Below are 14,519 nucleotides of genomic sequence, written 5' to 3'. Positions count from 1 at the left end.
TTTTCTAGATCGGACGTGCCGGCGATCCAAGTATATTTGTCACGAATGGGTGAACCAGCAGCCTGGCAGACAGGGGTGCTGTTCGTCGGTACCACCAAACGTAACATCTGTTTGTTTCCTTCGTGTGTGGATTTAATGCTGTGGCGATGAACGTCCGGATTATAAATCATTTTCTACATTACATTGTCGCAATTATTGGTCAGTGATGACAATTCGGCCGAAAAAGCCGTTTAGACGTATTGCAACCAAAATGAGCTTATTTGTATATATAGGCCGCTGTGGTGTCTCTGCAGATGTCAAACAAGAAAGACAGCCGTCTTCACCAGCCAGGTCTAGCTCCTTCTGTCATCTTATTTTCTAAATAACGAAAATGCGTTTCACTACCTCTGCAGTGGCCCTTCTCGCCACCGGTGCCCTGGCAGCCCGGCCCTTTCTGGATGAACCTGACACTGGCATCTCAGACGTGATGGGAGGACTGGCCAAGGGTCAGCTGCCTCCCCTGGCCAGAATGGTGGCGCTCAACGATTTCCAGTTTGCGGCTCGCAACTATTTGCCCGTCGTAAACTACACATACTATCGCAACGGTGCCGGCGGCGAGTGGTCGTACCGCAACAATCTGGAGGTCTACAACCGCTACCGCTTCGTCCCACACACCGTGGTCGACATCACCAGCATCGCCAACTCCATGAACACGACCATCCTAGGCCACAACATCTCGTCGCCGCTGTTTATCAGCCCTTGCGCCCGTGCCGGCTATGGCCACCCCGATGCCGAGCTGAACCTTGTCCGGGCTGCTGCTGCCAACGACATTGCCTACATTGTGTGTTCTCCCTTCCGTAGACTTTTGTTGTGAGAGCTATATTCTGACAATAGCGAAATGCAGATCTCTGGCTACGCCACGCTGCCATTGCCGCAGATCGCTGCCGCCGCCACGAAAGACCAGCTCCTCTTCAGCCAGATCTACTTCAACAACAACGACACCTACAACACGGAGCATATCCACCTCGCTGAAGCTGCTGGTGCCAAGGCCATCGTCTGGTCCGTCGACTCGCCCGGCAGCCCTAGCCGTCAGCGTGCTGCCCGCTATGACGTCGGCTCGGCCAACACTGTCTTTTTCAAGAACACGTGGGAGCGCTACACTCAGCTCCAAGCCCAGACCTCGCTGCCCATCGTGCTCAAGGGCATCATGTCGGCCGCCGATGCCCGCTCTGCCATCAACCACGGCGTGAAGGCTATTATCCTGTCGAATCACGGTGGCCGCAACCTGGACGGGTCGCCATCCTCGCTCGAGGTGGCTCTCGAGATTCACAACAACGACCCGTCTGTCTTCCAGGACGTCGAGGTGCTGGCAGACGGTGGCATTCGATACGGCACAGACGCGCTGCGCCTGCTCTCGCTCGGAGTCAAGGCAGTTGGCATTGGCCGGCCCATCATGTTCTCCAACGTCTTTGGCGAGCAGGGTGTGACCAAGGCGGTCGGCCTGCTGAAGAACGAGCTGCTGAACGATGCGGCGAACCTGGGAGTGGCTGACATTAAGGCTATCAATGCCAGCTACGTTCAGTGGACGCCCAACAACTGGTACAGTTAAACGGTGCTTGTCTTGTATTTTTTTGTATTTGTATATAGATTTCTTCATAGACTCGTGTTGCCTATTTATCTAATTGCATATTGCAGTCTAAAATGCTTCGTTATAAAGCTATGATGACGCCACGGACTACATTTTGCTACAAGACCTGTGACTCTACTGCTAACTTCGCCATCTCGGCTCAGAGCCGAGCCTGGCCTTCACGTTCCTTGTGATTCTCCTGGGCCTCATCCTCAGCCAGCTGCCGGGCGTCAAACAGAGCGGTGGCCCGCCACCGTGCAATTCTCTTTTCCATCGTTTGGTCGGCCACGTCCAGCCAGGCGGGATTCCACTTAGGTAGACGGCGGCCTTTGGTGCCAGGAACCGGTTCGCCGGCCAGTTCGCGGAGAGCTTCAAAGTACTCCTCAAAGTACGGGGCTACCTTGAAAAAGGGCTGTCCATCGCCGACACGGGCGAGCCGGTCGATCTCCCACTTCTTCTGGCTGTCCAAAGGAGGCAGCTGGATGTGACTGGCCAGGAAGCGGGCGACGACTTGCCATCGCGTCGTGAGGCCCTGTCGAGGCTGTAAGTGGTGGAGGCGAGCGGGAGGATGGGGTCTTGGCTATACTAGTGTTAGTGGAAATGGCTCCTTCTGCGGTAATAACAATAATCTGGAGAGTGTCCGTGTTGCTTGCCTTGACCGTCTCGCGGTCCTGCACGCCGCGAAAGATGATGCGGCCGCGCGTCGAGTCAATCACGCTAATCTCCTTGTCCTTAGCCACGCCCGCTGCGTCGCGGCCAATGTTGACGGTCGGGTGGATGTGCAGCTTCGACGTGCCGGGCTTTCTAACGAGCTCGCCGAGCCGCTGCACCAGCACCTTTTGCAGGTTGTTGTCGAGGCTGCCCTGTTAGCGGAAGACAACGACGTTGCGGCGGGAGACTGTGGGTGTAAGCAGAGGAAATAAGCAAAGAGAAGGGAGAACCCACTTGTTATAGCCAGGTTACGCAGCAACTCGTCCGAATTAGGCGCGTTCAGCCAGTCTACCAGATCAACGTTGTAGAACTTAGTACCAATAACAGGCGTCAACTCTCTAGAATAGAACTGGTCCAAAACGCTACCGAGCTTTAGTGGTGCCAGCCGGGAGCCTTTAGACGCCACCGGCACGCTTTCTGTTGCTTCGGGTGCCATTGCGAAGATGCTATAGAGTTATAATTGTCCGTGCGGATAGATACATCTCTATATTAAACTAGGGCGGCATAGTTGCAGACTGTAACTATCACTGCTACTTGTAGACTAACCGCGTCACAGACGACCCCCCCGATCTCGCTTATGTCAATATAACGTGCTAGGCGACGGAAGCCTAAACGTGGACTAAAAGGGGTTGTTTTCCGTTCAGATATGATCTGCTACACGCTACAATCACGAACGAGGAGACTCTCCAGATTATTGTTATTCCCGCAGAAGGAGCCATTTCCACTAACACTAGTATAGCCAAGACCCCATCCTCCCGCTTGCCTCCACCACTTACAGCCTCGACAGGGCCTCACGACGCGATGGCAAGCGCGGATCCAGGTACGGCTTCTCCCCAATGGAGACGTAGCGCGAGCCCTCTCGCTTGGTGGCGTAGTCACTGATGGCGTCAGCCGCTAGGGACGCTGTCTGCAGAAAGATTGAGATACTGAGCGAAGACTTACAAGGTGGCGGTGTGAAAGCACGACCGATTGTCCCAGATGGCAATGTCGTTTGTGTTCCACTTGAACCGGACCTGCAGGTCATGGTTCTCGACCACGATCTGGAGGACTGCATGGGTTGGCATCGCTTAGCACGACAAATATTCGACCAAAGTCCTCTGGAGAGCTGCACTCACAATAGGCCTTGAGGATCTCGTCCTCACGCGGCGTCAGGCCGATGAATTCACCGTCGTGCAGCTGGTGGCCGGCTGCCATCAGGCTCTTTCAGCCGGTCACTGGGTTGGTTCGAACCACGGGACTGCCGGTCAGAATTTAGCTCGTTTACCGCCTGTTAATTACTTGGTTTTTGTTAGAGACCTACTGCGTCGCTTCAAAGTCAAGGCCAGCGTTCTCGGGCGAGCCGCGGTTTTCTCCGATATACTGTGCATCCACTTCTGCGGCTGCTCGCTTGAGTGAGAGCTTGGGGGCCGTCAGCAGTGGGCCGAGACAAAAAAGAAGAAAAAAAGAAAGAGTCAGAAAGACGTACATTGCGGTGAGTCGCTGTCAGACCCTCGGCGAGCTTCTTCCAGGCCGGCGACAGACGGTCGTACGCCTCGTACCCTGAAGCCCAGATGGTGTCTCCGCCCGTCTCGGGGGCAATGTTCATCTTCAGGATGGCATAGTCCGACGGGACGTTCTCAAACGTGATGCTGTCCTTGTTAACCAGGGCTCTGCATCTCATTTCGGAATCGGGACAGAAAGCCATACTCGGCATGCCACAACGTGCTAGCCAGAGGCTTCAGCTCCGATCCGTGAGCCTTATGCTGCAGACCCTTGGCATTCTGTCCAGATCGGTCAGCCTTGCTCCATTTTGCGTCCCTTAGGGTACAGTACTTCCGACGTGATCACCAGCACTTCGTCGGGCTTAGGCTCTCCATCCGGAAGTGTCTTGCCAGCCGCCTCTGCAGCTTTTCCCTAGGATGCGTGGCGATGAATCTGAAAGAGTTAGCCGGTAATTTATCTTGATACTAGTGTTTGGCCTAAAGCGGCCAACCTTTGACGTCTGCGGTTTGCCCGACAACTGGCCGAGCTTCTGCACAACCTCCCTCTGGTCAAACGGCTTCAGGTCCTGGTTGCGGAAGAATACCACGCCACGCTGCGATACTGTCTAGAAGTCAACACATATTGGCCTGAACCACAAGGACCGCTGTACTCACCCAAAACAGCGAGGTCGCGGATTTTGGCATCATCAGACAGCAAGCTGCAGAGCTGGAGATGAGAAAACTCCCGTCCGATAGTCGGCGTAACATCAAACGACTCGTAGGAGTCAAGCGTGCCCGAATAGGCCAGAGGCTTGCGTTCTGAAGACGACATTTCAGCACTCGTGCACGAGATACAAGATAACCGTTGTCTGGTCTGTAAATCGTTCCAGAAGCCTACGGGACACAGCCTCGGTCCTTTAACTAAGCTGCTTGCTGCGACATCGGGTAGTGTACCCAACCTTTAAGAGCGTAGTGTCGGGAGGCCGATAGTCAGAGAGAGGATGTAGTTTACTACAACGGCAGAGGGGCAACCCTGTCTAAGCGGGATGTCGTCGAAATCAATCAAAAGTCATCATATCCACCATTCCGCACCAGGAACCACACCCCACACTCCGCCCGCCTAATAATTCCCTCTTTCGGCAACCAATATGTTGCGAGACATAGTGCAATGTCGTGATAGGTAGAAATAATGTAGACTAGTAAACTGACAGGTTGGTAATCCCAATCCTTGCAGACGACTCAGCGACAGACCTAATCGACCATTGCGATATATCCGTTGCACCCGACCGTCTGCACCCGTCGATTTTACGAAAGAGAGCATCTGAAAGGCCGGTTGAGACTGACAACACAGACCCCCAAAATGGCTGCTATCCAACCACTCAAAGAAAACGTTCCCCGGCTCAATATCGAGTATCCTACGCCGGTCTTTATTCAGAACGGCCGTGATGTCTCGGCAGCAAAAAGCTCATGGAAGAGCTACATATGGGACAAATGGGACAAGAGTCCGGCGGCCAGTGCAGCAGTTCTTGCGTTTGCTTGGCCGTGGCCAATGCTAACAAAATCACAGGAGCGGAATTTGATCCGCAAGGTGGACTTAACCCTCATGACATTCTCCTGCTTGGGCACCTTTGTCAATTTTCTCGACAGGTGCGTTTTACAGTCGCCGAGAGCTTAGGAGCATCAACTAATATTGACAGACAAAACTTGTCCACTGCCTACGTGTCCGGCATGAAGGAGGAGCTGGGCCTTTGAAGAAATGTACGTATTGGGGAAGTATCGCGCGTGGACTGGCCGTGACTGACTTTTGTTTATCTAGCAACTCAACTACTCTGTTGTATGTTTGAAATTTCTGTCTTGACTGCGCCGACGCCGACTTCTCTATCAAACTATTCTCTTATGCTAACTACATCGACTGTTTATTCAGTAGCCGCGGTAAACATCACCGTCTGCCCGATCTGAAGACTTCCTGGCTAAAAACCTTAGATCATTGGACTGATACCCATCAACCTGCTGCAGACGCGGGTCAACCCTAAATACTTCATTCCGTAAAGTCTGAAATATGGTCCTATACACAAGTTTGAAACAAGCTAACTTGTACGATAGATGTCTGGAACTAGCCTGGACAATATGGTATGTCGTGTCCTCGGTTCCCTCGGGATCCATTGGCTGACAGTGCAGCACCTTTGGCCAAGTAAAAATGAAGAATGCCATGCAGATGTACGTTCTGCGTGCGCTCTTGTCCCTCTGCGAAACGTACGTTGTTCCTTCACTATTTCTTGCCCCGAAGATGAGCTCACAATTCTGCAGCGGCCATTATTCAGCCAGTACGTACACCCGCTTTCACGAAAAGAGGTCCCGCTGACGATCCAGTCATGTTCTTCGCTGGTTCTTGGTACCAGAAAAACGAGTTGGCTCGGGTAAGTCTTTTCTTGCAAAAGAATACCTGGCAGGAAAACGGCCAGCACTGACAGCCTTGTAGCGGCTAGCCATTACTAATAAGGCATCCAATGCGGCACCAATGTTTAGCGCTTATCTTCAAAGTACGTCGCTCACATTGGTTTGACCATCGCGCATGCTGATAGTCTGCATAGCCGCCGCATATAACGGTCTTGACGGCAGAGGAGGGATGTCAGGATGGCGCTGGGTAAGATTGACAAGCTCTTTACCATTCAAGAACAGCGGTGGCTAACCATCCTAAAAGCTGTTCGTAATCGACGGTGTGATTTCACTTGGCATTCTGTTTCCTCAGTTTTGGCTTCTCCCCGAGGTCTCCCGCTAGATTGAAGCCGAACTTTATGCTTTCAGCAGAGGTAGGAATGAAACGATGCAAGGACTGCAAACGAAGCTAATTCGAGCAGGAAATCGAGCTGGCAAGAGACCGGAAGCCAGAAGAAGGTCGTGTCAGACAAGGAAAGTTTACCAAGCAACAGGTACGAATGGACCGAGTTACAAAATATCGAACCTATCGAACCTAGACATGCACTAACACAGACATGTTCTCCGTTGGGTTGCTACACCCGAAATCTGGATTCTTTGGTTGATTGCCGCGTAAGTCACCTAGATCGGCCTTATTTGACCCGCTAACACTGTAAAGCTCCCAAAATATCGGCTACATCCCCCACCAGTCTATGGCATTCTGGTTTAAGGCTTGGAACAAGATTAAGCCAAAATCATATACTGTCGCGCAAATCAGTGAGCCAGCCCCAGTATGAAGATAAGCATATAAGCTAGCGCCTACTAACTTTACAGACAACTACACTACTCCCATTTACGCCGTGAACATTCTCATCACCACATCTTTGGCTTGGATTAGTAAGCAAATATTCAATATCGTTCTACTGTCGGCGTCGCCAATTGCTGACCGGCCCAGGTGACACGGTCTTGAAAGGCAGAAGATGGCCCATTCTGGTTGTAGCCGGGTTTATCGACTTTATTGTCTGCATCCTTTTAGCCACCACGCCAGTCTTCCCGAAGGATAAGGCTTTCCATTGTCTTGTACTATCTTACCGGCGTTGGAGAGTCCTCGAATGTGTATGTTTACTCTTTGCCTTGCACATTGCTAAGATCTACTAAACCAGTCGAAAGCATGTTTTGGGCCTGGACGAACGAAATACTGTAAGCAAATCCCTGCGATACTGTTAGTATGTGCCACTGACAAAGTAGCGCTGGTGATCTAGCCACACGAGCGTTTGCGGGTGCCGGTTTGCAGGTTTGGTCCCAGACGTTTGCTGCCACCATGTAAGATTGCCCAATCCTAGACCGGCATTCGGTACTGACGTTGTGAACAGTCCGCTGGCCGTTTTTCAAAATGTGTACCAGCCGGGTGTTCGGTCCGGGAATTTCACGGCAGCAGGTTTCTAGATCGTGCAAATCGTTTGTGCCGTTCTCTTGGCTTACTTTTTTAACTGGAAGGCAGCAAGATCGGCTTCGGAAGAGGGGGTATATGAGACGGGTACCTCGTCCGGCAACGAAGATAGCATTGGCATAATTCCGGTCGAAGCGCGAGTACACTTAAAAGCGCACGATATTTAGCCAGCCTCTAGGTAACGTATTTAGAATAGACTAGACTATGGGTTGGCGTGCCATGTTGACGCGATGGACGATTTGGAGCTGGAAACCTCCATAAATTCTAAAGAAAAAGCCAACGTCATATTTTGAAGATTTATGTTTAGGCAAAGTGCAACGGCCAGAGGCTGGATTGTACGATCTGCATATATTATGTTATCACCCGCTTGCAGAGTTATATGACGAAAGTGCATGTATTCTCATGCACTAAAACTAGTGCATATCTATACGGGGTACAGCGATCTTTCGTTTACAATACAAGATGCATAAGATGGCGCTAACAATTCTAAGAAGACCATCAGGAGTACAAAATCCGAAGCTTGAAACTATTAATATCTGAAACGGCGATCACACTGTAAATCTAACCGTCGATCACACGCAAACGATACTTGATGTCCCCATATCTTTGCATTTCGCTATAGTTCAATACGTACAGCCCTTGTCCTATGATACACTGCTATGCAAAATGCTCTCTTCCAAGTTACCAACGAGTTCTCAATCCCTGTCTGTGTCCCTGTCCAGTCGAAACGCTTATGCGCACTGGGTGATGGTCAGGACCTGCGAGGCCGCGGCCGTGGCGGCAGCAGCGACGACAGCAGCCGTAGTGGTAGCTGCAGCAGCTGAGCCGGCGCCGATCATGCTGTTGAATACATCCGCAGCAGCCTGGTTCTGGGTCGTGGCGACGGCAGCAGCCGAGGCGCTGGTGCAGGACGAGACCACATTAGCAGCGGCGTTGCAGGACGACTGGAGGCGCTGGCAGATGAAGCCGGCGATGACGGCAATGTTCAGGGCCGAGCCGTGGTTGAAGTCGGTCTGGTCGGAGGCGATGAAGGCATCGGTGGTACGGCCGTCAAGACCAGACTTGAACAGGATCGTCGGAGTGCTGCAAGTACCAAAGTCGGACGCACGGCGGAGCATCTTGGCCGAGGCAGAGTTGGCAGCCGAGCAGGCGGTGGCCTGGGTGTCGCACTGGGCGGTGCCGCCGGTCAGCTTGCCAGAGTTGGCCGCGTTGAAGCAGGCGTTGCGCTGAACGTCGCAAGAGCGCTGAACAGCCGCGGCCAGGTTCACAAACGTGTTGCCGTTGACGGTGAAGGGACGCGAGCTCGCGCTGGACTCGATGGCCGGGGCAGCAGCGCCGAGCGTGCCGGTGAACTTCTGGACGTTGGTACCGCTGGCGCTACCAGAGGCGGCAGCAGTGGAAGCAGCAGTCGTGACGGTGGCCAGGGAGCTGGCAGCGTTGGCAGCAACGGTCGTGGTGATGACGCTGCACGAAGCAGACGAGGCAGCAGCAGCCACAGAAGCACCGGCAGACACGGTCATGGTGACCATGACGGTGGACTGGACACAGACGCTATCAGAAGAAGCAGCAGCAACAGTGGCGGCAGCAGCAGCAGACGTAGCATCAGCCGTGGTGGCAGCAGCAGTGGCAGCAGCAGCAGACGTGGCATCAGCAGCAGCAGCACCCGTAGCGACGGCGAGGCCGGCAAGCTTGATGTCGGTAGCGCTGATGGCACCAGTGCCGGTGACAGTGGGCTTGATGCCGGCAACGGCCGCGCTGATCTCAGCCTCGGAGGCGTCGAGGACCAGCAGGTTCTGGGTGAAGATGCAGCCGGGCTCGTCAGCCTCGGTGTCGCAGGAGTTGCCCTTGGCGGTGGTGTCGCTCAGGCTGCCGGGTGCAAAGGTGCCGCTCTCGAGGGCGAGAAGCGGGTCAGCACCGATGGCTGCCAGCTGCTTGGCCAGAGCCAGGACGATGGCCTTGTTGGTAGCGGCGGCGCCAGACGACGCAGGGTCCTGGTGCTGCGACACAGCGGCGATCTCGGGGTTCGTGGCAGTCTCGTTGCAGATGACGCTGGCCTTGCCGACGGCACCGGTGTTGCGCTCGATCGAGCGGTACAGCAGGGCACCAGCCATACCGGGAATGTCGCCAGCCGTCTTGGCGTTGGTAAAGGCCTGGTCGGCCGTCTCCTGCTGCAGGCAGTCGAGGTTGGTGACCTTGCCAGCACCTCCGGCCGCGGCGGCGTTGCCGAGCAGGCCAAAGACCGGGTCGGAAATACCCTTGGGGTTGTTCGTGCTCAGCGACGTCCGGACGAGGTCGAGGAAGCGGTTGTGCGAGTGCTCCTGCGGCACCTCACGGGCCTTGAGCGTCCGCTCTGTCGGCAGACTGGCGGCCGAGGCAAGGCTCATGCCGGCGAAGAGAACAGCTGCGCTACCGTACTTCATTTTGTCTGAAATGGTGATCGGTTGGTGATGGTTGTTGGTGATGGAGGTGTTGGAGTGAAAAATGACAGAGATATGTCGTGGAGTAAAATGAGATAAATGGCACAGCCAAGAGAATCAGTGAGTGAAAGAAATGAAGAGGTTCGCAGAACCTGTGTGGAAGAGAAAAAGAGAGAATGAAGCAGTTGCCAAGGTCAAAGATGATGGTGAGGAGAAGAGAAGGACAGAAGACCAGACGAGGACCGTCGGCCGCCTTAAGTAGCTGGTCGGCTAACGGGCGCTTCGTCCGAACTGTGGCACCGAACAGGATCCGGACTGTGGCCTCATCGGCTGTTTCCAGCGGCATCCTGACAACGCCGGTTTTGTGATATCGCTGAGGTGGGGTCGGGGCAACAGGGGTTCAGGTCACTCCACCTGTTACGAGTGTCGAAGATGATAGAATATGCATACAATGTACGGAGTAGAAATGGAATGATTCTGAAGCGGTCAACGTCTGGTCGCTTGCAGTCCGGTCGGGAGTGGAGCTAAGAAGCCGAGCTCCTCGGTTATGGTTAGACCTAATCTGCAGCAAACCTTTTTCGCCATCGCCCTAGAGCCAGTTTGGGCTGCCGAAATTGCGACCTCGTACCGTCCTGGTGGGACACCCATCTAGCCAGCTTCTTCATTTGATTCCATGTCCTAAATGAAAGGGCCGTCTGATGCTTAGCCGATATTGGATGGTGGAGGATGGTGGATGGTGGAGTAGACGATGGACGGTCGACGGTTGATCAATGGCTGGTCGATGGAAGGAAAGGACAAATGGCCAAACACACTGCCAATCCCGTCTACGACGTATAGCATCACGGCGATCACAGCTCTAGGCGGCCGCTCGGTCCCTTTTTTGGAAACCACCCCGGCCGACACCCAAACAGCTCTGCCTTTAAGCGAAGCGAGGGGCTGAAACTAACAGAGCCGCACGATGCCGCGCGCGTCCTCCAAAGGGGCTTCTTGAAGCGGCAGCCGTTTCCTAGCGGCGGAGAAGCTGCAACAAGGTTAATCTACTTACAGACAGAGTTTTAGACTTGTTGACAAAGTTTGAAAGCCAAACCCGCCATCTCCGCTTTTTTTGCCCATTCCCATTTGCTGCTGTAGACCTGTGGGGCCCTTTATGATTTGGTAAGCGCGGGCACGGAAGCGGCCGGAACGCGCACGCGTTCATCAGGCAGACAGGTTATTCTTGTGCTTATGACGACGGCCACCCTTGCTTCCTTTTGTGCGTAGCACTTTTCGCTTGTGCACCAGTAAAATCGCACTACACTATCCGCACCCTTTGCACACTGTCGCCATGCCGTGGAGAGACCAGCTGAAGCGCCTTAAGGGCGAGTTTGAGAGCCGGAAGTCGAAGCCACATGTGGGAAGATCACAGCAGCAACAGCAGCAACAGCAACAGCAGCAGCAGCAGCCACTGGCAGCCGGCGGACCTGGAGTAGCTTCGGGCGGCGGTGATGGGCACCTGTTTGGCCAGCCGGTCTTCCAACCAGACGGGCCCGTGAGCGTCGACTGGGATGCCAAGGTTGGCCATGGCGAGAATGGCTGGGGGAACCAGGAGCTGCAATTCTACACAGACAGCCCAGAGAACTCGTTCTAGTGAGTGGGGCGTTGGTCTCAATTCAGACAGTCGCTTAGGGAGGCGCATGCTGACCTCACAGCACCCAAGACGGCAAGCTGGTCATCCGCGCGATCGCCGACAACAGCACGGCCGACCCGGACCGCCGCTACACGTCGGCGCGTCTGGTCAGCCGCCAGCCTCTCGGCCGCGACCGTGGCGTGCTGACCGGTCTGGTGCAGTCGCCCTGTGCCGCCGGTATCTGGCCGGCCTTTTGGCTGTTGCCACAGGAGCCGTTTGCTTGGCCGACCGACGGCGAGATCGATATTGCTGAGACCTGGAACGGCGACGGTGAGAACCGCTCGTGTCTGCACTGGGGCCATCACCACGAGCAGCAGAAGCACCGCGTCCTGGGTACGCCCATTGCCGACATGCACGCTCGCTCCGTCCGCTATGACTTTGTCTGGGACCAGCCCAGTGGCATCGCCGGCCACGGCCGTCTTCTCTGGTACCTCGACGGCCGCCCCGTCCTCAAAGCCGCCGTGCCGTCCGGCACCCGTCCCCTGCGTGAATTTACCATCCTGCTGAACATCGCCATGGGCGGCAACGTCTGCGCCGGCCACACCCCCGCCGACGGCCGCTACGACCTCGTCGTCGACTCGCTCTTCCTCGCCAGTGAGCAGGAGGACGGCGGCTGGGCCAAATTTGATGCCGACTGGAACGACAAGAACGTTTCGCTCGGGTACACGTACTGATGGTGCGGGGGCACCGTTTCCGAGCAACAAAATGTATGAACGCTAGGAATAGCTCATGTTTTTTCACATATCGTAACTGCATCAGAGGTGGTTGCCATGACCACTATGCCTACATGCAACGCTAAGCGTACGAGTACTCTGTAGTTGCGTAGGAAACCCGCACTGAATCGGTGCAAGCCGCCATAAGCCAATTTGTGTCTTGGATCTACCATCCAAGAAAGACGTCCTGCATTCGTGCTTGTCGTGAAGGTGTTGTCTCTGTACCGATACGGACAACTATAATTAAACCGCCTTTGATTTATTGTGATAGAAAAAAGGCTATTTTTTTTAAGACGTCCTCTTATATTTCGTAAATAATTAGATCTCTCTTTTCTTTTTTTGCCTGCCAAGTCAAGGCATCTAAACTAAAAGAGCTGAATAACTTTTCAGAGCTTCTGCTGGTTGCTTAGTATCTTGGCACTATTTACTTATACTTCTCGATCTATCTCTGAGATTAGTCTACCTCGCATCTCCGTGTAAGCCTTTGTAAATGTGATTATGCAACCTACGCTATACGTTTCAGTCCAACATCTCCTTGCTTTAGTTCCTTCATCTATTACTCGAAAGTATTACAGTTAAAAAGTATATATTGTATCTCTTGATCCATGACTCACTGACTCGACTCGACTTGTCTTCAGTCTTCCTGCTTCGTCGTAGACCCACCATGACAACCTCATATTTCAGGCAATTTGTTCCGTACTCCGTACTTGCTGGGAGGAACCAGGAGGTTCGTGTTCGGTAAATATGGCGGAGTATTTCCATCGAAAGTCTTGCTGGGGTACTCCGTACTCCATAATCCATTGTATCTTACGATGTCAAATCTGAAATCTATGGAATACGGAGTACAGTCCCCCAATATGTCTAGTTGGATGCTTAAAATATGGCGAAGCGGACTTGGCCCCTTTACATTACCGATTACGCTTTCCTTTTCTCTGTAAGAAGGAAAGATACCTGCGCAGAGTTTGGTATTGGGTAGTAGAGTTCGTCAACGTCGTATGGCAGCCTACGACCTCCACCGATGTGTGCTTCGAGCTTCTTTGCCGACATCTCCACGAAGGCGACGCGGTCCATCCGGCTTGTAACCATCTGCCCCGATTTTTGTTTTATCGTCCTTTCCTTCTTGCCCTTGTCTGCATTCAGGCTGGTCGGAGCTAGCGAAGAGAGTAACGGTACGGAGTACTCCATAGAAACAGGCTCATCACGGTCTGAAGTCGTGTTTTTGGTGGCAGTGGACGGCTGCGCTATTGTCGAAGACGCGTCTTAGGTTTAGGGGCCCTTCGTTGGAGTCGAAACTTCAATTGGTCTGCATGTTGTGGTCTCGTTTTCGCGGTGTCTTGGTCTATTACTGCTTGTCTATTAGCTTGACGGAAGACTCGTGTTGAAGGCTTAGTTCTCCGAAGCTTACAGGCACCGCGACGCCTTGCAACCGTAGCTTTCAGCAGAATTCACCGCTCAACTCGTGCCTGGGCCACTAACAGTACGACGGAATAAGTTGGCGAAGTGGCGAAGATCTTTTTTTGTAAGATAACGCGGAAAGGCCCCATAAAAAATAATAGGGGTCGATTGGTGGACAACAAAATTTACCCGTACCGTGCGAATGCGAATGCGCTTGGTTCCTACTTGCCTACGATTTTGTACCTTGCGCTGCAAATGTGACGTGACCTTGGAAGACTTGAGAGGACAGTACTAACAAAGCGATTTAGAGCAAGTGCGGATGTGCTCTTTCTCTACTCCGTACACAGCTTGTCTCTGCACTAAAGGACGAAGCCTTAATCTGAACCACAGGGGCTGTTACCCCGCATCTTTAGGGCCATCACGGAAGCTACATTTGCCACGTTTTATCTTCGAAAGTCTCTCAATTGTCAAGGTTAAAGGAGGCTATACGTAGCGGTCATATAACGTGATGCACTGTGAGGAGCAGGAGGCTGAATAGGGTCTAGTGTGGGCGAAAGAGTGTTGTGTACTAAGGAAGAAATAGATACATCGCGACCCTTCAGGGGATCCGTATTAATACTAGTGCCAGGCCCCGCTTTTGTGCCTTCTAACCAATCACAGGCCCGTACGACCAAGTGGGGCGGAAG

The 14,519-nt window shown here is 53.4% G+C and overlaps 4 protein-coding genes across 4 annotated transcripts; 2 read left to right on the top strand and 2 right to left on the bottom strand.

Annotated features, from left to right (window-relative positions):
- Positions 1-370: 370 nt before the first annotated feature.
- On the top strand, positions 371-1,588 carry CMQ_5129 (cytochrome mitochondrial precursor; the record flags this gene model as incomplete). Its single annotated transcript, XM_014318874.1, has 2 exons — positions 371-820; positions 884-1,588. The coding sequence occupies 2 exons, from the start codon at positions 371-373 to the stop codon at positions 1,586-1,588; spliced, it is 1,155 nt and encodes a 384-aa protein (XP_014174349.1).
- A 178-nt stretch (positions 1,589-1,766) lies between these two features.
- On the bottom strand, positions 1,767-4,609 carry CMQ_5304 (taurine catabolism dioxygenase; the record flags this gene model as incomplete). Its single annotated transcript, XM_014319049.1, has 11 exons — positions 1,767-2,147; positions 2,266-2,469; positions 2,610-2,763; positions 3,094-3,195; positions 3,260-3,365; positions 3,433-3,515; positions 3,618-3,703; positions 3,783-3,966; positions 4,125-4,210; positions 4,290-4,399; positions 4,453-4,609. 11 exons carry the CDS (start codon positions 4,607-4,609, stop codon positions 1,767-1,769), a joined length of 1,653 nt encoding a protein of 550 aa, XP_014174524.1.
- A 3,764-nt stretch (positions 4,610-8,373) lies between these two features.
- On the bottom strand, positions 8,374-10,062 carry CMQ_5385 (uncharacterized protein; the record flags this gene model as incomplete). Its single annotated transcript, XM_014319130.1, has 2 exons — positions 8,374-8,997; positions 9,370-10,062. 2 exons carry the CDS (start codon positions 10,060-10,062, stop codon positions 8,374-8,376), a joined length of 1,317 nt encoding a protein of 438 aa, XP_014174605.1.
- A 1,321-nt stretch (positions 10,063-11,383) lies between these two features.
- CMQ_5347 (glycoside hydrolase family 16) lies at positions 11,384-12,399 on the top strand (the record flags this gene model as incomplete). The annotated part of the gene is made up of 2 exons (XM_014319092.1): positions 11,384-11,685; positions 11,748-12,399. 2 exons carry the CDS (start codon positions 11,384-11,386, stop codon positions 12,397-12,399), a joined length of 954 nt encoding a protein of 317 aa, XP_014174567.1.
- Positions 12,400-14,519: the final 2,120 nt, after the last annotated feature.

Source organism: Grosmannia clavigera (assembly GCF_000143105.1).
Source record: "Grosmannia clavigera kw1407 unplaced genomic scaffold GCSC_132, whole genome shotgun sequence".
Classification (NCBI taxonomy): domain Eukaryota; kingdom Fungi; phylum Ascomycota; class Sordariomycetes; order Ophiostomatales; family Ophiostomataceae; genus Leptographium; species Leptographium clavigerum.
This window is presented reverse-complemented; position numbering and strand designations above follow the sequence as displayed.